The 23645-nt window shown below is 43.3% G+C and overlaps 1 protein-coding gene across 1 annotated transcript in view; it reads left to right on the top strand.

Moving 5' to 3' along the window:
• EFCAB6 (EF-hand calcium binding domain 6) overlaps positions 1-23645 on the top strand; it is a 196386-nt gene that overhangs the window by 67962 nt on the left and 104779 nt on the right. The window contains exons 8-11 of the mRNA XM_066358621.1: positions 2487-2611; positions 8825-8973; positions 19555-19665; positions 22221-22326. Of these exons, the coding sequence (XP_066214718.1) occupies positions 2487-2611; positions 8825-8973; positions 19555-19665; positions 22221-22326 (491 nt within the window). The remainder of the gene's footprint in view (positions 1-2486; positions 2612-8824; positions 8974-19554; positions 19666-22220; positions 22327-23645) is intronic.

Raw genomic sequence — 23645 nt, 5'->3', positions numbered from 1 at the left:
TGGCAGGTGATGTCCTTTTGCCATACTCATGACATGTGTAAGGTCCCCTTAAGCTTTGTGTTTCCTCTCCACCCCGTTTCAAGTCAGCAAGACTCCTTCAGAGGACGTTTAGCGCTATAGGAAGGTGGCAAGAGTGGACCCTGGTATAGCTGGCGAGAGAGGGTGCAGCGTCACTGAGTTCTGTGACCAGCCTGTCTAGCAGCTGCCACTGCTCCCTGGCCTGGAAGGTGAGCTCCCAAGGGTAAGGGCGGCCTAGCACCTTGGCCAGTCCTCCACCCTTTGGGCCTGTGTGCTGTTTATGGAGCAACAGTGGGCTGTGTGTGGCCCTGTGAGCGGCATCAACATTTCAGAGTGCAGGAGGAGGGGAGCAGGCGGTGGTGCACAAAGCATCAGACGGTGCCGACCAGGGCAGAGCCCGGGTCTGGCCATGGCCTCCTCCAGTCCCTGAGCTGTGCAGCGTCTGTCCTCAGAGCCCAGGTTGCACAAGCTGGGCCCACTGAGGCCCCTGCATTCCAGACTGAGTTCTGAAGGACTGGATTTGTTGTTTATTATGCAGCCAGAGGGTCCACTGGGGGAGGCTTTTTCCTTTCCTTTCCTTTCTTTCTTTCTTTTTTTTTGTGGTAGGAAATGGAATTCCAGATGACTGGCAGTTTGTTAACTGCAGCTGAGTAGTTACAAGTGTGCTTAATTTGAGTGAAGCTTATTTGCAGACATTTTAGGAAATAAATCTGGGAAACCATTTGTGATTCTTTGCAGACAGCTTAGAGAAAGAAAATGGCTATATTTTAGTTTTATTTCATTATCTTTTATTATAAAAGTAATACATGCTTGTTGCAAAAAAAAAAAAAAAAGCCAGAAAACACATAAACACAAATAATAGTCCCCTGTAAGCCTCCACCTGACTCCTACACTGTATTCTTTTCGGTGTATTGTCCTCCCAGATTTTGTTTTTGATGCATGGATAGATGGATGGACAGACAGATGCATGGACGGGTGGATGGATGGCTGCATAGGCAAATACACAAAATAAGTGTTAGACTGAAAATTAAATTATGCCAGTTGTCCTTTCTGTCAATCATGAAACAATATATATCAAAGAATATTTTCCACATCCATAAACTTAGGCATCTTAGCTTTTAATATCTGTGTCGTGTTTCAGAGGCTGGATGAACCGGAATTTACAAGACCAATCCTCTGCTAATGAGCATTTAAATTGTGTTGATTTTTTTTTTCTCTCTCATAGCAGTGCAGAAAGCATCCTTCCATTGTGTATTTGTTGAGTGGTCCTCTTATTTCTGTGCTGTAAAGTTCAAGAAGGGGACTACGAGTGTTCAAGTGCCAGATTTTTTGTGTACAATCTGGAACTAACTGGTCTCTTTCTTTTTCTTTTTCTTTTTTTGTATTTTTCTGAAGTGAGAAGCAGGGAGGCAGAGAGACAGACTTCTGCATATGTTCAACCAGGATCCACCTGGCATGCCCACCAGGGGGCGATGCTCTGCCCATCTGGGCCATTGCTCTGTTGCAACCGGAGCCATTCTAGCTAGCCCTGAGGTGGAGGCCATGGAGCCATCCTCAGCGCCTGGGCCAAGTTTGCTTCAATGGAGCCTTGGCTGCAGGAGGGGAAGAGAGAGACAGAGAGGAAGGAGAGGGGGAAGGATGGAGAAGCAGATGGGCGCTTCTCCTGTGTGCCCTGGCCGGGAATCGAACCTGGGACTTCTACACGCTGGGCTGACGCTCTACTGCTGAGCCAGCCGGCCAGGGCCCCAGTTTCTTTCTTTGTCATTCCCTTTAATCCTTGCCTGCTTGACAGGTGGGAGAAAAAGTTAACTTGTTTAATTAGACTTTTAAAATTACCCATGAGTTTGAGCAGTTTTTTATACATTTGTTGGATTTTCTTTTAGTCCTTTTCAAGTGAATTACCTGTTTGTAACCTTAGTCTATTGCTTTATTGAGTATATTTATCTTACTGATTTGTAAGAGCTACTCTTATGTTATGGAAATTAACCTGCATTTCTCATGTATATTAACAATAGTTTTTCCCACTCATTTTTCTTTCATTGTTATTTGTGTGTGTATGTGTGTGTGTTTACCAAAGAAAAATAAATATATTGTCTAACTTAATTATTACTTTCATGATTTCTGGCTCTAAAGTGTTCTTTAGAAAGGACTTCTCACACAATTATATATTATGTAATATTCGCCTTCATTTTCTTCTACTATTAGAGTTTTATTATTCTACTTAGTATACATTTTACTCTAGCTAAGGTTTTTCCTAGAATAAGATAGCAAGGAGATTAATTTTAATTTTTTCTAAAGAGTTCGTCCACTTACTTTGACACGGTTTAATACATAGTTCATTGTGGTTTTGGCTTATTCAAGTCTCAGTTTCTACATCATCAAGTCAGGTGATGATGAGAAGGAAACATTTAATATCTAAATGTATCTTTGACGATATTAATAAACTAAAGCTCTTTTGGTTTTAATAGAGGTCTCATTGGAGAATCAAGAAGTCAAAAATTCCAGAAGGGACTACCTGCACAGTTCTGACTCGTCTCAGAATACTTGGAAAGACTACTCCTTAGATGAAATCCAGAAGGCCTTTTGCCAAGAGGTAAGAAAGTTTCTGTAATGCCAGGGTTCTCTAAAGTGTGGGCAGAGAAAGCAACAGCTGTGGGACACCATTAGGTTGAGACATTATTTCTAAAATTAGTTTTAATCTTACCCCCACCCCCGCAAACTCTGCTTCCCCCATTTCCTAATAACAGTAACACATTGATAATAGCAATGGTGATGAGACAGACATTGATTAAGTACCTCCTTTGTTCTACTCACCTACTCTTATAAGAAATATTTAAGATATATAAAAATATGATACAACTTTATTGAGGAAAATAAAAGAAAATGAATAAATAAAGAGATCTTTTCTGGTTCTTGGATTAGAAGAGTCAATATTAAAGCCTGCTCTCCTTATATTTGGATGAAGACATATATATATATTATATATATTTCTTTTTGAAAAAAAGTTATGGAAGGCTTATCCTACCACATAAAAAAAGTTTATGAAGATATAATAATGACATCTGTAAGGTAATGGACATTCAAATTGCTTTAAAACAGTGGTGGGATAATAGACCAATCTTTTAAAATTTTTTAAAAAGATTTTATTTATTTATTTTAGAGAGGAGAGAGAGAGAGAGAGAGAGAGAGAGAGAAGGGGGGAAGAGCCGGAAGCAACAACTCCCATATGTGCCCTGACCAGGCAAGCCCAGGGTTTAGAACCGGTGACCTCAGTGTTCCAGGTCAATGCTTTCTGCTGTGCCAACACAGGCCAGGCCTTATTTTTTTTGAAAAAAAAATTTTTTTTAAAGATTTTATTTAGACTTTATATGTGAATTTAGCTATGCTATGAGGTATGGTGGGACAGGGAAATGTATGTTCAGTAATTATAGGCATAATTCTCTAGCTAGCCATTTGGGGGGAAAAGCTATAAACTTCTTCACATCAGAATAAATTCTGTATGCATCTACTATTTAAATTTAAAAATAAATAACGGGTGAAAAATTTTTTTAATCTTGAAAGTTACAGTTTACACATGAAGTAAAGCCCCAAAACCATAAAGAAGAAGATAGATAAACTAGACTACGTTGAAATGAAAAGGCTTTCTACAGCAAAATTTTGTATAAAGAAATGATAAACTTGGCAAAATAGGTGCCACAAACCACGTAAATAGTAACCGCTCATAACACATAATACATGCAACTTTTTATTAAGTATTAATATAAAATTTTCAGCAGAAAATCATCAGTGAGAAAAAATTAAGAAAAGCCAATGTTGATCAGGATATCAGAGAAGGGAGCACTTTTATACACGTTAGGTCAGTTGGTAAAACTTTTCTTGTTGTTGTTAATAAATTTATTGTTCTCATAAAAACACAAGCATTATAAAACACATGACCATTAAAAAAAACGTGAGCAATTCTGAAAAGTATAGAGAAGAAAGTAATAAATTACTTAAAATCTATCATCTAGCAATAATCAAAGGCAACATTTGATGAATGTAATTCTAGGCATGTCTTTATGCACAGATGTGGAAGGATGGCTGTGTCAGCAGGTGGGCGAGTGGATATATAGATAGAAACAATTTCATAAGAAGAGAATTGTGCTATTTTGTTTCTTTATAAATAAGGCATATTAAATTTCTTTGGGGCTGCCTACATGCTAGGCAATGTTGGGAGCACCTCACGGGTGTCCTCCTATTCAGTCTTCCCAGCAACTTCATGTGTTAGGTAGGCACTGTTATCATCCCAGTTTCAAGCTGGGAAAACTGAGACACAAGAGGTTTAATGACTTGTCCAACGTTACTGTGCCAGTAAGTCCTGGAGCCATGTTTAAACCCCTGGTCCCTGCTTACAATTTGATCCCCAAGTAAAGCCAAAGATATTTCTGAACTTCGGATAAGTATTTCATCACCGCAGGAGATGTTAGGTCCCAAAAGTGACTTTGAGTCAAGAAAAGAGATTTAAAAAAACTATTAAAAATTGGAGAAATTGCTCTGACCTGTTGGTTCAGCAGTAGAGCATTGGCCTGGTGTGTAGAAGTCCCAGGTTCGATTACTGGTCAGGGCATACAGAAGTGCCCATCTGCTTCTCCACCCTTCCACCTCCCCCTTCTTTCTCTCTTCTCTCTTTCTTTCTCTCTCTTTTTCTCTTTCTCTCTCGCCCCCTCCCACAGCCATGGCTCGAATGGTTGGAGCAAGTTGGCCCCGGGTGCTGAGGATGGCTCCATGGCCTCATCTCATGAGGTGAAATAGCTTGGTTGCCAAGCAATGAGCAGCAACCCTAGATGGACAGAGCATCTTCGTGTAAGGGGCTTGCAGGGTGGATCCCAGTCAGGGTGCTTGCAGGAGTCTGTCTCTATGCTTCCCTGCCTCCCCTGCCTCTCACTTAATACAAATAAAAAGAAAAAAAGAATTGGAGAAATTATGGTGCTTTTGAAGGATGTCTCAATTAAAAGCAGTAAGGGCTGGCTCCCTGCTTTGAAATTCAAAGCGACTGGCACTTCCTGGGTTTCTTCCGGCCCCTCCCTGCCACCTTACCATGCTTGCTGTTTATATTTTGTTCCAAGAGGTCCTAATATTCCCGTTCTGTTCTGTTACCCTAACTCCCCAGTTGCCTTGCCTTCATTTTATCTGTGCCTGAACCTACTGCCACGCTTGCTGCTTTATCCCTTCCACGGCTCTTTACTTTGATTTATTCTTTGGTTGGCTGATTTCATTGTCAAGTAATTTCCTTAAGAAAGGCTCTCGGGTGCCTTTTCCCTTTGTTTTTTCATATTGGAGACTATCTCCCTTTTGCTGTTTTACTAGAACAACAACTTGGCTGGGTATAATTCTCCATCATACTTTTTCTTTTCTTCAAAATGTTGTATTTTTCCATTGTCTTCTGGCATCGGGTGTTCTTGAGAAGAAGACTGAGGCCGACTGATTTTTTCTCTACCTGGATGCCTGAAGTTTTTTTTTCTCGATCCTTGAGATTAAAAAGTAAAGCTAGGCTGTGTATGCTTGGAGCGCCTAGCCCAGGACCACGGGAGCACAGGGTGTTCTGATGTATAGATTCTGTTCTTTCGTTCCAGGGAGTTCTCCCTGTGCCCTATGACTAGCGCCCTCTCCCTCCCTCCATCCTCCTCCTTTCCTCTGCCTTTCTTCCCTCTTTCTATCCTCCCTTCAGTAGTCCTCCCACTTATCCTGCTATAGGGTTATCTCTGTCTGTCCTCTATAGCTGTCAGCTTCTCTCAAATTGCTGTAATCATTTTGTCTTTTCCCTCTGCCACCACTGAGATTCCTCAAGCCACTCCTTTACTGTTCATTTCAGCCTCAGCCTTGCCGCTTAGTCGTGCTGTTTCTAATTTGTTTATTAGTTCGTGCAATGATGTCATTTTTGTTTTCTATTTTCCTAACTTTGAAATACCCCTTCTCTTTTATCGTTTTATCATCTCGTCTTCAAGCTTTTCTTTTAATGAAGTTATATTTTTATTTAGTTCCTGTTGATGGCATGAAATCTCTGCAGGTGATATGTTTATATTTTTTCATCTCATGTGTTCATACAGACTAGGTTCTTCGTCCTTTGCTTGATGTTTGTTTGTTTCTTGTATTAATAGTATGTTTTCGAAGTTGCAAAACTTCATTTTCATACGGTTTGTGCTTAGGATAGATTCGTCTTATTATGGACGTAGCTGGACTGCCATTTTCACTGCTGTGCAGTCTTCCGTGGCCAAAATCCATGCAGGTTACACAGTCTCCTGTGCATGGGCATTGGAATCGCGTCCTGTTTTGTGCTAATCCAAGTGCTGTTGCCACGTGGTGGTGCGCATGTCTTGTGGTGTGGTGCATGTGTGCCGGGTTTCTCCAGGAATTACATCTCGGAGTGGAATCACTCGCCAGAATGTCGCTTTACACTCCCACCAGCAGCACATGAGTATTTCTATTGTTCTAAGTACTCACCAACACTTGATATTGTTAGAGTTTTAAATTTTTACCGATCTGAGGCAGGTGAAATGGCATCTCAGCCACGATTTTCTTTTTAATTTTAATTTTTTTAACTGATGTGTCAATAACTTTTTTGCAACCTTTCTTTGGAACATTTTTGGTAAAAAATATATCCATTTTTGACAAATATTTCATGATTGCCTACTGCATGCCAAACTGCTTCATTGTAGGTGGTTATCAGTGAAAAGAACAGACCCGGTCTCTGCTGTCACGGAGACCACACAGCTGAGCCTCGGGGAGGTGTGTCCAACAAACACATACACACACACAGGCAGAAATACTGTTCTTGTTGAGTGGTGTGACAGCAAAGGACAGGCATTACAGGAGCAAAAAATGAGGGGGACCTCATTTAGATTGGGGGTCAGGGAAAGTTTATACAAATTAAATATGTAAACGTGGAAAGTGAGTGCACCTCTCAGCGTCCATTGGTGATAGGACGGCACGCTACGTGTCTTGTAATGGTGTGATGTAGATGCATGCTTGTTCTTGTGGGAAAAGATTTCCTGACGTATTGTTAAATAAAAAGACACTTGTCAGCCCTGGCCGGTTGGCTCAGCGGTAGAGCATCAGCCTGGCGTGCGGGGGACCCGGGTTCGATTCCCGGCCAGGGCACATAGGAGAAGCGCCCATTTGCTTCTCCACCCCCCCCCCACTCCTTCCTCTCTGTCTCTCTCTTCCCCTCCCGCAGCCAAGGCTCCATTGGAGCAAAGATGGCCTGGGCGCTGGGGATGGCTCCTTGGCCTCTGCCCCAGGCGCTAGAGTGGCTTTGGTCGCGGCAGAGCGATGCCCCGGAGGGGCAGAGCATCCATCGCCCCCTGGTGGGCAGAGCATTGCCCCTGCTGGTCGGGCGCATGCGGGAGTCTGTCTGACTGTCTCTCCCCATTTCCAGCTTCGGAAAAATACAAAAAAAAAAAAAAAAGACACTTGTCAGATGTGGAAGTATAGCATGATATCATCTTATAAAATTATATGCATATCCTGTATGGTTATCATGGGAGTTTGGGGAATACTGTTTAAAAAACTGGAGAGTGAGACTTCAGGTATCTTTATGTCCCTTTTTACACTTTGCTGAATTGCTTGCATTTTTATCTTATGTTTCATTATAAACAGCAACAATGAAAATTCCTAAAAGGTGATAAATGTCACAAAGATACTATTTGTTTTACTCCCTGGTCTTTTGCTAAAAACTCTAGATGTCAGACACCCTATCCTGAAAATAACCTTATTGGAAACCAAATGTCAGTAAGATACTAACCCAGTAAACACGCTGGGGCCCTGCTCCCAGGAAGTCTGCCCGGATGCCGTCCCCGGAAAGAGATGTGCACATTTAGCCACATTTTGGGTTAATTTTGCACAACTTTCTAAGAAACTGAGGCTCTGCGATTCCGTAAATATTTTCAATGATTTTCCCCATAGATGTTCGACATCCCTGGACACATTCACTTTGTGGCTAGATCCTCTTGGACATATATTTCTATGGTCCAGCAGCTTTTTAAAAAGTTACCTTTTATACCAAGTTAGCAGCTATTTTATCTTATTACCCCCGTTCACAGGAAAAACCGAAATCAAAGTGGGGAGGGTGGGAAACATTGAGGAATATTGTTATTACTCAATAACAAACAGCAGGAAAACCTTTGGAAATAAAAACCAATCTTCATAGTATTTTTATGAGTCATATAAAAATCAGTGGTTAACCTACTTTACTGCATTTTAAAATTCCCATAAGCAAAGCTCATTCGCCTTGGTTCTTTGTAATTTCCCATTGAAAAAAAAAGGGGGGGGGAGAACAAATAATTAAATAAATGTCCAAAGTATACTGTTTATGAGATCTTTGTGTTAATAACTTTCCTCACTATTTAAAGTTACTTATGTTTGTCATGAAATGTTGCCAGCTTTTCTGTCTGATTGACCTAATTTAACCAGGAGGCATGTAGGTGGGCTTCCAGCAGGGGTGGGCTCTGAAGTGTATTAGGGAAGATGGATCCAACTGGCTGAGCCGCCCAGGACTTGGAGCTCTACAATTGGAGGTGGAGCTGTGCTGTGTGCTCCCCCACCCCCCAGAAGCCTGTCTGCCTTGCCAGCTGAGTAGCTGTGACTGGGGATGCGGTTCTGTAGGAGTTCATTAATTAAACATGTAAGTTCAGTACATGCCATCGTAACCTTTTTGATCAGTTTCCAGAGAGGAAAATACGAGGAGGTTTCGGCAAAAAATAACATGAGTGAATAGCTCTGTGAAGTTGATTTGTATGAGTGCAACACTCTTAATTTTAATTCATTGCAGCTTTCAAAGTGCCATGAAAAGGTTGAAAAAGCCCTGAGTGCAGGGGACCCCTCCAAATGTGGATACATTTCTTTGAATTACCTCAAGATTGTCCTCGATACCTATGTATACCGACTGCCAAGGAAAATTTTTATCCAGTTAATGAAAAGGTAAGAGTCCCATTGTTTCCTTGACATTTTTTTTTCCCCAAACGTCAACCACAAGGAGAAGGAACAGCTTCATTTATTTTTTATTAATGTATTGGACTATTTGCTACTGAAAATTTCAAAAGCATGCAGAAGTAAAGAGAATGAGAGAACGAATACACAAAGGTGCCCACTATCCAGCGCCAGTGTTCAGCTCACGGTCCGGCGTTTCATAGCTATCCTCTGACTGTATTCCTTGAGCCCCAGAGAGTTCTGAAAGAAATACCAGACATCATATTTCATTGGAAAGATCTCACTATATGTCTCTAAAAGATAAGAACTCTTCTTAAAAACATGGTGGAAACACCTCATAGAATTATCATTTTCACACTTCATAGAATTACCGATGATAATCATAAACATCCAGTCAGGGGTCAAATTTAACATGCTCTTATAATTTCTTATATAATTTATTTGAGTCAGGATCCAGATAAGGTCTGTGCATTTCCGTTGATTGATTTGCCACAATTGTTTTATACTCTCCAGGGTCCCTCTCTCCATTTGTTAATTATTTCCCCTGTGAGGCATTTGTAGACATCTGGGTTGTTTGTTATGTGGGGTTTTTTTTACAACACAAATCTGACTGGTTGCAACCCACAGTGACGTTTGATATGTTCTCTTTTCTCTTTCCTCCAAGCCCCTGCTCCTTAATTGATAGCCATGCAGACCTATGTTTAATTTGGGGGCAAGAATACTTCCTAGGTGGCGCAAGCAGATATGGACCAGTCGTCTGTCTTTTCTCACTGTTGGCAGCCGTGTTGACCGGCCCAATATTCACTCATTCACTGGAGATTGCTGAGAGGCAATACTCCACCTGAGCCATTTCTGCTTCCGTTGGTCGGAATGACTTCTGTAATGAAAAAGTCCCCTCTCTGCTGATTTGGCAACACTAGAAAGGCAGGATGTCCTTGGTTCTTTCCCTTCACTGACTACTTTCCAGAAAGATGAATTGATTTCCTAGCATCCTCCAAAAGTGAACAGTGAGCAGTTTTTCCCAAAAAATCTTATTATAAACTCATAGATGTAAACATATTTGATGTGTTTCAATTCATTATAGTTGTTATTCTCATTGATATTCAGTCTGTTTCATCTTGGCCATTGGGAACCTTTCATGGTGGCCCCTGAGTCCTGCTGTGTGACCCTCAAGAGTGTCTGATAGTTCTCTTGCTTTCTGATGTGACACCTGTTCCAGGAATCAGCCATTTCTCCAAGTGCCCCTGTTTGCTTTCAGTTGGAAATAGTGTATATAGACCAAACTCTGGGTAAGGAACACTGTCCTTAATGTACCTGTTTTTTTGTCCAGGTAACTTGGAGAACCCTTTCTCAGGGGAAGTCAAGTTGAGGCTAATGGAAAGACTGCCCTGTGAAACTGGTAATCGCTGGGTACCTCAGGGTTTCCTAGAAAGGAGAGGCAGAAGAGATGGAAGAGGGCAAGCAGTGCTTCACTGGACCGGCTGGTCCACTTCCCACACACCCCTTCCTTCTCAGCATGTGGCATGTCCTGGAAGGCACTGCATATGGCCTCAGGGCTTCTGCACTGAGAGGCAGAATGTGGCCCCAAGAGGAAATACTTCCACAACTCAGCAAACTGCTCTGTTGTCCTGTACATACCTGGTGACATTTTTTAGGAATTACTTTCTTGGATAACTGGAAGTTATATAGACATTTCTTTTTATTTCATTTTCAAAATTATACAAATAATAATTTAATAACAAGAAAAATCAAAAACAAAAAGTCACCATCCGCCGTAACAAATTTACTGTTTTCATTTCCTCACATTCTCTTCCGCTTTGTATCCATGTACATATATAATTTTTGCATATTTGTAATCTAAGTGTTTCTACAGTTTTATATTATGCTTTCTAAATAGGAATGCATATTACAGACATTCTTCATATCGCCTTGATAGTCTTCCAAATTATAAGTTTAATGGATACATATTGAGTGCTTCTCTCTGCCAGACATTGTAGGAGGTACTAAGAATTCAGAAATAAATAACAAATAGCCCCAAGCCAGCATGGCTTACCAGAGTGGTGGCGGCTGTGGAGACTGTGATAGGTGCAGGAAGTGAGCGTCTTGGGAGGCTGAGGGCCACCAGTGCTGTGCTGTCATAACCTGTTCTGGCCAGGGACCTAGGGTTTTCTGAGTCACGCCCTTTACTGCATTCACCCAGCATTCCTGGTGGAACAGGGCACAAGAGGCAATAACGAGGCGAATGCCCAGGTGCTAATTCGAGGTGTAAACTAGGTATGTCCCACAGTGCACATATCTGGAAATAAAGATTTGTTATATTTTCCTGGTTAGCTGATCCCTTTATAATTGTATAGATACCTTCTTATCCCTCTGATGCTTATGGTCAGCCTTACCTGATATTACACTACCCAGGACAGGTTTCTTTCTTCTGATCCGTGTACTTGTCAGTCCTCCTGCCCCTGCCTTTGACTTCCACTCTTTGGTTGTCATGTTCTATGTGTGTTTCTTGTGAAGTAGCATATATCTGTGTTTTCAAAGTTCCAACATGAGCATCTTTGCCTTTTTAATGGTGAAGTTTAGTCTGTTTCCATTTATTGCAATGGCTGTTTGGGATTTTCCTACCACTTTATTTTGTCCTCTCTCTTATTTACTCAGCTGGTATCTTATTTCCTTCTCAGTCACCTTCGGTTATCGGTTTTCCTTGTCACTCTTTTTCCTCTCCACTGTCTTGAGACTTAAACATTGTACTTCTATTCTTGTAGACAATAGAATTTTTAACATGTGTTCTAAACTTACAAAGCCTGAAGTTAGCCAGTATTTCTACTGTGGTGCATAAAACAAGCGCCTTTAATTTAGATATTACCATTGCTTCGTGCTTTGATCCCACCTCGTTTAGACAGTCCCTGAGTTAGTTATTGTTGTTGTGGTTATTTACTGTGGCCTATTCTTGTTTAGATCTCCTCGTGTCTACCAGCTTGTTTGCTCATCACTGCTCCTGACGTCTCACTCTTTCCTTCTGAATTCCATTTCCGGAAGGAAATCCTTTAGTCATCCTTTCAGTGAGGCCCTGTGAGGGGTGAGTCCAGTCTTTGTTTTCAAAAGTGTTTATTTCCCCCTTACTTTTAAATCAAGATTTAACAGGGAATAGAATTTGTGTTTGAGAGTTTTCTCTTAGCACTTTGAAGATGTTGTTCATGGTCCTCTGGCCTCTGTTCTTGCTGCTGAGAGTCTGCTGTCTAATTGCCAATACTTTATAAAAGGGGATTTTTTTTTCATTTTTTAGTTGCCTTTAAGATTTTCGTTTTATTTTTGTTACTTTATAGTTTCCCTACAATATGTCCCAGTACAGATGTCTGTTTCTTTACCTTCAGTCTCACTGTGAGGATGGATGTCTTTCATGGAGTTTAGAACACTCTCAGCTATTATTCCGTGAATGTTGTCTCCACCATATTATCGCTAGTCTTTTCTTCTGGACCTCCTATTAGATAGATGTTGGACCTTCTCATCCCCTTTTCTATGTCTCTCAGACTCTCTTTTGTAATTACTATATCCTTCTTTTTGAACTGCATTCTGACTGTTTTCCTATACTGGTTTTTTTTTGTTGTTGTTGTTTTTATTTTAATGGGGTGACATTGATAAATCAGGGTACATATGTTCAGAGAAAACATCTCTAGGTTATTTTGACATTTGCATTCCCATCACCCAAAGTCCAGTCCTATACTGTGTTTTAGTTCACCAACTTTCTTACAGCTACGCCAGATCTACACCCAGGCTTGTACAATCCCAGGTCTCTCAACCCTAAATGGACATTAAGCCCCAGCCCCTGAGAGCCTGCATTAGATCCCAGAGCTCCGTGTAGGCCTGATGCAGCCTGGGCTGCTGCAGTGATCACTGCGTTCCTGCTGCTCTGGAGTTGGTCCCCTCCTTGCTTCCATCACCCGTGCATGTCGCTGTCCAGGTTTCCACTTCAGCTGTATGTTTCAAATAATTTTGAGATCTTTATTCCAGTAGTTGTAGATATATTTGATATATGTATTTCTATGTGATTAGATCATGAGGTTGGGGTGAGATCCACTGTGTTGCCAGAAACCTCACTTTAATGCATTCGTGCTGGCTGTGCAGTTGGAAAGGTCTCTACAGAGTATTCAGACCGGGTGGACCCTGTGGGGTGCATAGACACCTCCCATGCAGACGGTGGCAGAAAGAAAGTGGCGTTTCCCAATGGGCTGCTTTGATCAGGTCATGACCATTTGTTAGGGCTCTTTAATTATATATATCAGAATGTAGTTATCCATTTTACCATCATTTGAGCCTTTGGATTTTTTTTTAGTTTTTCATTTGTCCATTCGTTTTTTCAATTGTTAGGTCAACAAGTAGTTCTCGAGCACTCAGTGTATACCAGGCCTATTTTAGAACCCGGGCTCATTGGAAACTAAGAAAGACACGATCCCTCCCCTCAAGAGCTTCCTGTGCAGGTGTGGGCAGGGAACTCACCTCAACTCACATCTCGTTAGAGACGTAGAATATGCAGTGTGAGGAGTGCTGGGAGGAGAATAGCAGGGGAGCCCTCAGATGATTCCAGAATGGTCCGAAAGTCCTCTCTGAAAAAGTGAGATTTAAATGGAGATCTGAGAAGTCAGCCGTGGGAAGAACCTCCCGGGGGAGGCCATGGCCTCGGGGGTTACCCAACAGTGTGTTCTGGGTCTGGCAGAAGCCAGTATGTCTGGAGCCAACAGAAGCAGGAGAGGCAGGCAGGGCCTGAGGAGGGACTCAGGGTACAGTCAGCACAGGGGTTCTGGCCAGACTGCCCTTTCTTTCCTCACCATGGATTTTTAAAAAGTTGGATTCAAGGCCAGAGTATGAAGGCTTTTGTGCATTTTTATGAGGATTGTTAAATGTTCTCTCAAAAGATAGTCATGGTTTCCGGTGCAACCAACATTGTGTGACTGACTGTTCTAGTTTCGTATTCTTTCCGGTGTGAATATGAACATTGTTTTAGAATACTGATAACTTCAGAGGTCAGAATGATACCTCTTTGTTGTATTAACTTGTATTTCTTGAAATGATACTGAGGTTGTACATTTCCATGCGCATGGGCCTGGCCTCTGTCTCCCCTGATGTGAGTACTCCTCATGCCTCAGTGATGGCCCCACTGATGGGTTTTTATTTCAATTTACCATTCTTTCTTTAGTAATTTTTAATACCTCAATAATTATTAGCAGATAGCCCTTTTGTTGCAGCTATTTTTCCCAGTTTGCTATTTCCCTCAGTTACATGATGCCTCTTCATTTTGAAGTTTACATTTTAATATAATCAAATACATTAATTTCTTCTTTTGTGGCTTAAAAATCTATAAATTCACCATCCTGCCTCAGGTGTGAAAAAAAAACTTTACTGTTTTTTCTTTGAAAACAAAACAACTTATAATCCGTTCTGACATAAGGTGGGTATCCAAATTAAATTTTTTTCCAGATAGGTGCTCTGCCATCATCACTAATTAGATAATCCTTTCCTTCCCCATTGTTTGTGATGTTTTTGTTGTTATATTTTAAACTCTTATCCATAATTTGGGGAGCTGTGTGCTCCTACCCTGTCCCATAGACTGGACTTCCCTATGCATGGACACTTCTGTACAGTGGCCTGAGTGCAGGGTCCAGCAGGGGCCCTTCACTTTCTGTTAAATCCTGAGAGGGAACTCGGGCTTCCCTGCCCTGTCAGCTAGTTTTCCACCTGGTTCTTCAATTTAGATGGTGCTTGTTAAGGGCTCACCATTGATTATGTCATCTGCTAAGAGAGAATCTGCTGGATTCTACCATGGAAGCCTTGGCCTGGGAGAAATGAGCTCAAAGAGGGACTTGTGTCAGCAGTGGGTGGCACCAGGGTGGCCCTGCTCCCTAATGCTCCCCCTTACTTTGCTGTCCTCTAAAGCCCCGCAAGACAACAGAACAACAGGAATGGAGGAGAGATGGGTGGTTTCCAGGACGAGGGGCTGGGCAGGCATGACTGCAGAGAGGGCATGAGGCAGGGGGTGTGGGCTGGTGAGCTCCTCTGCACCCTGAGTTTGGTGGTGCGCACCCTGCCGGCACCCAGAGGTTCTGCAGGCTGGGTCCAGACACCGCAACAGAGTGAGCACCGCAGAACAGCACGTCGTGATCTTTCCGCTTTAATTTATAAACATGCAGTAGTTGTGAAGTGCAGTAAAGTGAGGTGTCCCTGTATATGTGTTAAAACTCATAAAACTGTACAGCAAAAGAAAGTGTCCGTTTTATTGCATTTTAATTTGAGAAATAAAATTTTACAACACGTGCTTTTTTAAGGCAAAAAATACAGGAAATAATAAAGGAGGAAGCAAAATAAAATCTAATCTCTCATGCCTAATGAAATGATTTTCTAAATATTTTATTTTTATTGACTTTAGAGAGAGAAAGGGAGAGAGAAAAATTGATTTGCTGTTCCACTGATTTATGCACTCATTGATTGATTCTGGTCTGTGCCCTGACTGGGGTAGAACCCACAACCTTGGGGTATTGGGATGACACTCCAACCAACTGACCTAATTGGCCAGAACCCAAAATGATTTGAGAAGTTATTCTTAGTATTCAATTTAAGAATGAATAATACAGGGGAAAAAAATAGGCATCTTCTTAAGTTTGTTATTCTTTTAAATACTCAAGATCTAGGGCCTAAATTTAAAACACTAACAGCTTGGTAATGAGGCATAAAATCTTGATCCAAATAATATCTCAGAGACTTTAAAAGCTATTTTCCATCTATATTTTTTAATATAGCAGTAGACTTTAATTGAACAGCAAACTTGACCTTTATCACTAACATGCTGGGCTTTTTAGTGCCGCCTGGCCTTTTATACAAAAGAGATCTATTAAAAATAATGCCAGTCTTTAAACAGGAAGAATGAGGCTTCAGGAAGAGTTGAGAGGATGGAATAAATGCTATTGTGACTTGCATGCTCACCAGAGACTGCACTTCATCCATCCGTAATGAGAACAGGCCTTCACTCAGTAACACCTCCTGGTGAGAATTTTCCCATTCACTGCCAGTAACATGAGCTGCCTGGCAGAAGCTGTGCAAACAGAAAACAGAAGCCATTTAGCCCAGATTCTGTGGAGTGTAATAGCAATACCCTGGGATATATTTTCAGTTATTGCCCAAATCTTTTAAACTCGGTGTCTACGATCTCTTTTAGTTCTGTGTCATTCTGGAAAAGTCAAAACTGCAGGAATAGAGGTGAGATTAGTAATTGTCGGGACTAGGGGTAGCAGGGGTGACTCCAGAGGAGCTCAGGAAGGAGGGTGTGGGGGGAGGAAGCTGTTCTGTAGCCTGTTGTGGTCTTAATCTGGACACACAGTGCCCAGGTCTAGGCAGCAAGCAGATGGCATGCGAGTTTATTAAAGGCTCTGTACCCAGGTGAGGGGTGGATTAAGTGAAGTCAGTGGATGGGGAAGCTACGATTGCCCCTACGCCTGGGGGACCATGAAAAGGGGCAGGTACTGAACAAGAGCTGTAGCTGAAGGGGAGGGTCGCCCAAGAACAGACGAAGCCTTCCGGAGATGAGTGTGGCCACAGTTGGGCCCATGCTGCAGTAACTCCCTCCCCTTCCCTCCCCTTCCCTTCCCACTGGGACCTCCCACTGCCCCACCCAACGAAAGCCAGGACAGGGGCTTTTTGAAGCCACCTACCATGCAGAGTAGACAAGGGTAGAGAATGGATCTCAGTGGATAAACAAAGAATATCCCATTCAGGCTACCATTAAAGATGAAAAAGCCTTGTCTTCCATAGTGATGAAAACGTTGTATCCCCCCAAACAGGAGCTACTCAAAAACCTGCCTCCCACTGGAGTCTAAAATGTTAAAAGGCAGTGGAGTGGGGGGAAATAGGAAAAGAAACAAGGGACAAAGGAGCTGAAATTCGCATTATGTGACTGGGCATGAGATCTGAGTGGATAATGAGAGCGTTTCCTTCCAGTGTCTATTCCGTGTTCCCTTTCCTTTCCCTGCCAGTGTCTGCTCACCTCGGGTGAGAGTGGGGGTACCCAGCCTTCACTTCCACAGGACCTCAGCCCTTGTGGTCATGAGGAAAGGAAGCCTAATGTGTCGGGCACATTGAGGACACACCAGTCACGTTGTCCTGGTTGTGGGAGGAGGAGCACCCAGGCCGGCAAAACCAGGCACAGTCCTTCATGGGTAAGGGACGTTGCATACTTGAAGACGCAGTTGGAGAACAGATTAGAGGATGGAAATCAAGAGTATAATTCTGGGTGTGTTAAGTTTTAGATGCCTGTTAGAAATCCAGTATTGATGATGAGTCAGCTGCTGGTGGCTCAGAGAAGCCCAGGTTAGGAATGTAAGTGTGGATGTCAACAGACCAATGTAGATTGTACCTAAGCCAGGGGAATGGAGGAGGCCGCCAACAGAGTGCATGGGGGGAGGGAAGAGAGGTGAGATGCGTGGGTCGTTATCAGTTAGCAACTGGACAGTAGGAGAAGAGTCAGCCAACAAGGTCATTCATTTCTTACCCTTGCTACCTCCTTCTCCTGTCTCTCACCATCGCCATCCACACCTGTTGCAGGTCCGCCCGTCCTTCCAGCTCAGATGACTCTCCTCCTGGCCAAGCCTTCTCAGTCCCTCTGGCTCCTGCAATTCGTTCCTCAGCTTATTCCTCCATGCCGCTCCTATGAGTAGAATTAACTACATAAAGTTGGGAAGTAGTAATATGGGGAGGGAACTTGGCAATCAACAAAGGAAGCGATGGTGTAAGGGAGCTAGGACAGGGAGAATACAACCCTTCTGAAGAGCTGAAGGACCAGTATGGCCAGAGCTCAGAGAGCACGGGGCGGCATGCCACAGGGTGGCGCTGGAGACACTGGGAGGGCCAAGCTCTGCGGGCTGAAGTTACAGAAGGATTTTAGTTCTTTATCCTAAAAGTATGGAGAGTCATGGAAAGACTTCAAGCAAGAGAGTTATCTGATCACATTTGCATTTTACAAAGGGCAGGCTGGTTAAAGTATGACAATATATTGGAGGGAGGCAAGAGGAGTAGAAGAAGACCAATTAGGAGATTATTGCAACAATTCAAGTGAAAAAAGATGGTAGTGTGGCACCACGTGGAGACGCATGAATGGGTGGCTTGCCAGAGGGATAGGAACATGTAGCCTGAGTTGAGCTGGCAAGACGCGTGGCCGTCATCTTAAGGAAACCTAATCTTGTTTCCCTCTGTCCCTTAAAATCGCTCAATTGGATTAGTTCTTTTGCCCCTGGATGAAAACATGAGCAGACCTTGATTTTCCTGGTTTGTCTTGGATTTGTAATTGGAATAGCTGTTCTCACAGACTAGACAGAGCTGTAGATTTTATTTAAATGAGCACTGTGTCCCCTCACCCCGTGAGGGCCTGTTGCAGGCAAGAAAGGCGGCACAGATGCTCCCTTTTGCCACTTTGCAATTTGCTTCCTTTCTCATTTTGCAAACTCCGTTTCTGATGCCTCCAGGAATTGGAGTGCACAAAGGAGAGAAGGAGAGAAGGAGAGAAGGGACACTGCTGTGAGCTGGAAACTGCCTCTGGGCTCAACGAGCATCTGAGGTCATGAAAGCCTTATCTGGGTGTTGAGGATTCCACGTGTGGGCCACACATTCCTTGTTCTTTGATGAGGGTGAGTGCATCTTCGTCTCAGCTGATTGCTCCCCCCTCAGCTCCTGGGAGTCTGGAAATAGACAAGGAAAACCTCTGTTAAGGTCTGTCCGTTCCTCCAGCAGCCCTCTCGGGCAGGCACTGAGGGGACCCTGTGTGTGGTTGTGAGCGCACACGCACACTTAGCCCCTCTCGTGTGGCCCACATCTGATCCACATGAAAGCAGCTCTCAGCCACTAGTTTTTAGCAATCAAAACAGGGCAGTTTGATGCCCATCTTGACATCTCACATCTGTTGTGTAAGGATCTCAGCACAGATACCTTTCACCCCTCTGTTATGGAAGCACAGATGCTGCCCAGTGTGTAAGTAACATAGAACAGTGGGGGCAGGGTGTGACAGGCGCTTGCTGGTGATTAGTACTGTAGTAGGGGCTTTGTGACCTATTAGCTCTAATCCTCATGGCAACCTTCCAGTAGAGGGTTAGACTGGGCCCACCTGGGAAACCCAGGCTGTTCTTCATCTCAAGGTCCATATCCTTAATCACTTCTGCAAAGTCCTCTTTGCCACGTGAGGCCACATAGTCACTGCCCTGGGGATTAGGCTGTGGACACCGTGAGGGCCTCTACTCTGCCTGCTATCACTGAGCTCCTGAGACGGAGACTGTGAAAGACTTGTTAACCGAATCCCTCTGTTTCTTCCCCCGGTGCAGCCGCCTGCGGATGGGATATGGAGTTATGGAGACGGATGCTCAGTTTGGTTTTCCTTGCTTTTTAAAAATCAATTTGTAACGCTAGTTTACTAAGTTATTTGAAACTTTATAGATTTCAAACTTTATAAAAATTTATCACTTCCATTTAAAATTCAATATTGAACATCTGATCCATGCAATGTTATAGAAATAATGTTTAAAATATATTTTTAAAATTCAGATTTGGACTTAAAACCACCAGTAAAGTCAGTTGGAAGCACTTTCTAACCTTACTGTATGAGCCTCAGCAGTTGGACATTAACAATACAGTTCTCCTGACCCCCAAAAATAGGTATGTAAAAAAATACATATCCTGGATTTTAGTTTTACATACCGTAAGACGTAAAAGGTTAGAGAATATCTGAATTACTTTTTCTTCATTTATTGAATGATAAATGTCTGCACTGACTAATTATGAACTTTTACAGTGATTTACAGATTATAAATTATTTTCTGTACAGTCTTATTTAGAATTGCCTTACAAGTATAAGGTAGGTATAATTATTATTCCAATTTCTAGATGAAAAGATAAGACTACGAGGATGTTGACTAGTTGCAGCTCTGTGAGCAGCAAGGCAGACCCGGAGCTCAGACACCCAGGCGCGCACACTGCACGTGGCCTGCCAGCGTTGCACTCTGAGCTCTAACTGTGTTCTTGTGACATTGTGTGTAAACATGTATTTGTTAAGTGCTATATGGAAAGGAGCGATCCATGTTAACCGATTTTCCAACTGCTCTGCGTGGTGCAGATGGTGTGGGTTGTGGCAGTTTGTAGGCCTTGAGCGCCATTATTTCTGTGTTTGTTCTGATGTCTGTTATAACTTCAGATTTTCATTATCACAATAATTGTGTTGGGGGCCCTAAAATGTGAGAAAGTACTTCACAGTGTGACACTTTAGAATTTAAACTTTTGCTCTAAGAAGCATTTTCTTTATGCTGATGTGCAGCCCTGTATTGATTAGCCGTGTAAATCTTAGAGGGAAAGACAGGCTTTACGATCTCAGCACATGCACGGAGAGCACTGCGCTCTATTGTGGAGGAGACACCACGGAGTTCACTCCCACTCGCTGGGTCCAAGCTGTGTCTCGGGGGTGATGAATATTTGATGAGCCGCCTGGTTACCAGCCTTCCAGTGTTCAGAACCTCTGCCCCCAATTCCTGGGATGCACCTCTATGAGTTCATCTCTTACGTGAAGTTACTTCTATTTCTCTGTAGTTTTCTTGTCTTTTAGCACCTTGTCCGGGACTGTAAGAATAAAGATGTGAATTTTATTTACTTTAAAACTATGGTTCTCAACTGGGGGCGATTTGGCTGCCCAGTAGACACTTAGCAATGTCAGAGACATTTTTGGTTGTCACAACTGGGCTGGGAGTGCTACCAATACCAGTAGGTAGAGACCAGGGATGCTGCTGATCATCCCACAGTGTACCAGATAGCACCCTGCCCCCCACACATGGCCATCCCACAGTGTACCAGATAGCACCCTGCCCCCCACACATGGACATCCCACAGTGTACCAGATAGCACCCTGCCCCCCACACATGGACACCCCACAGTGAACCAGATAGCACCCTGCCCCCCACACATGGACATCCCACAGTGAACCAGATAGCACCCTGCCCCCCACACATGGACACCCCACAGTGAACCAGATAGCACCCTGCCCCCCACACATGGACATCCCACAGTGTACCAGATAGCACCCTTCCCCCCACACATGGCCATCCCACAGTGTACCAGATAGCACCCTTCCCCCCACACATGGCCATCCCACAGTGTACCAGATAGCACCCTTCCCCCCACACATGGACACCCCACAGTGAACCAGATAGCACCCTGCCCCCCACACATGGACATGCACATGCATGTGCATGCACACACACACACACACCACAAAGAACTACCCAGCCCAATGTTGACGGTACTGCGGTGGATAAAAACTACTGCAAAAAGCATCCCTTCATGCCAGTGCAGGTGGGCTTTAGAAAACCAGGTTCCAAAGAGTCACATGAGGGACTCCACTCAGGAATTCCGCTACTTGATGTTTCTTAAAAGTGATGGTAGGACTGTGTGTGTTTATATGTTTTTGCAAAATTGGAAAAAACAGATGGCTGTATAGATGAGGCAATAAAATGTCCCAAACAAATTTGGGGATCATTAAGCAGGTGAGCTGACTCACTCTCATTCTTTATTTGGTAGAAAAGGTCAAAAGGTCTAATTGACACTAAAAAGGGCAGTGTTATGAGACTGCAACCCCCTTCTGATCAGAATCCCTAGTGAAGGTGGCCTTGACCTCCAGCATGGGTGATAATAGGCCTTCACGAGCACACATGCCGGTGATGGATCTGGCGAGGGATGATGACATAGGTGGTCATGGCCATTGTCAGCAGAAAGGAAGAGCTTGAGACTGTTGATACCCCTACTGTTTTAAAACTGGAAATAGATACCCTTGGTTCTAATGTGGATAGGGTGCTATAGTGTGCTGCTCGGAGGGAGGTGATGGTCTCAGCAGCCATCGCAGTGTCTTCCCTGGCCTTTTCAGAGACTACGGAACAGATAGGCAATATGGCTGGCCACAGCCAGACGGCACAAGAAGAAGAAAGCTGGCACTGCAGAGCCAGCTGTGGCCACTGCATCCACACCGCCCCCCTCACTAGGCACACACTGACCAAAGGACAGTGGGCCTGCACACAAACTCTACACTTTCAGGAAAAAGAGCTATCCATCCACTAGGGCACAGTTATTATAGTTGTGGGGGTGGATTTTATTTTTTACAGTAAGTAAGAACAAATCTTATTCAAGAACATAATCTTATTTCTGGGTTTTTTTCCTTAATCTTCTTGTAGCCCCAACTTTAAAAATCAGTCTTACCAGAAAAATATTATCACAAAGTTATTTAGACATGAAGATCACCATACATCATTGAAGAGAGCCCTGCTGATGATCAACCCTGTAAGATTTTGAAACCCTTCCCTGGTGAAAAACTCACTGTTTCTAGGAATGGTAGCTTATTGGTCAGAGCAAGGCCAATAAAAGCTGTACATTCCTTCATTTATCCACCCAGCAAGTGTGTTTTGAGCTCCTGTAATGTGTTGGGAATTATTTGAGTGCTTGGGAATTGACCTCAAGAGCTGGGTCTAGATGGGAGGACAGATACCATAAAACTTGTTACAATACAGTAAGACACATGTCAGGAGATGAGGACCATGTGGGGTAAGGTTGTTAAGAATGGAGTGACTGGTCATCAACTGTTGAATTAGTAAGTAATATCCATTTAACGTTCCCCCTCAACATAGAGCCTAGGACTCATAACCGATTGATATCCCATAACAGGAACACTTCCTTAGTCCCATAATAGACTGTTTAATCATTTAATTGTATTGCAAAAGGAGGCTAATGCATGAGTTTGAACTTGCTTTTAAACATTAGCCCCTGTCCCACTTTAATGTTTATTTTTTAAAAAGCAGCATTGGGTATTTGTGATATGTAGGTGACCTTGCTCAAGCTTGTCGTTTACTAAGCTCATTCAATAACTGAATCTCTAATAAATAACCAGCACTACAGTGACTTATTCTCCCCCAGACTCAAATATGTGCAGAAGAGGAGTTACTTGGCCTCCACATCATCCTTCCGAAGCCCACTGACTATGGGCAGGCTGCTCAGTGGTGTGGTGCTTTGGGGAAGAGCCCATGGGGCCTGGAGGGGACTTCCCGGCTGGGCGGCTTGTTACTGAGACTGCAGCTCTTCCCTTCTGTAGTCTATCATGCCATTGCTTGGAGTTTAAGAGCAGACTGTGGAATAAGAGATTTGGGGTTCTGTTTTCTGCAGAAGACATTGTAGCTAACATACCTGATGTAATTCATCTTCGGGCCCAATGCGACTTGGCCTCTCTGAATGAATGATAACATGAGTGCTCACCACGTGCCAGGCCCTGTCTTAAGTGATGGACTTGTTTTCACTCCAGCATCTCGGCACCTCTGTGAGGTGGATGCAATTATTACCTTCATGTGATCATTTTGTTCTATTCTCATTTGCAGAGGAAAGGCAGAGGTAGGGGGCAGTCTGAGGCTCCCAGCTAGTAAGTGGCAGAGCTGGAATTCAGACCAGCTGCCCCAGAGCAGGCTCTGTTGGCCCTGCCCCAAGGACTGACCAGTGATGGTACAGTGGCTAGAGCATCTACCTGGGACAATGAGATTTCAAGTTTGAACCCTGAGGTCACCAGCTTGAGCACGGGCTCTTCAGACTAACCAGCTTGAGCACAAAGTTGCTGA

This window comes from Saccopteryx leptura, chromosome 1 (assembly GCF_036850995.1).
Source record: "Saccopteryx leptura isolate mSacLep1 chromosome 1, mSacLep1_pri_phased_curated, whole genome shotgun sequence".
Classification (NCBI taxonomy): domain Eukaryota; kingdom Metazoa; phylum Chordata; class Mammalia; order Chiroptera; family Emballonuridae; genus Saccopteryx; species Saccopteryx leptura.
The sequence above is the reverse complement of the archived record's forward strand: the minus strand, read 5'-3'. Positions and strand labels throughout refer to the sequence as shown.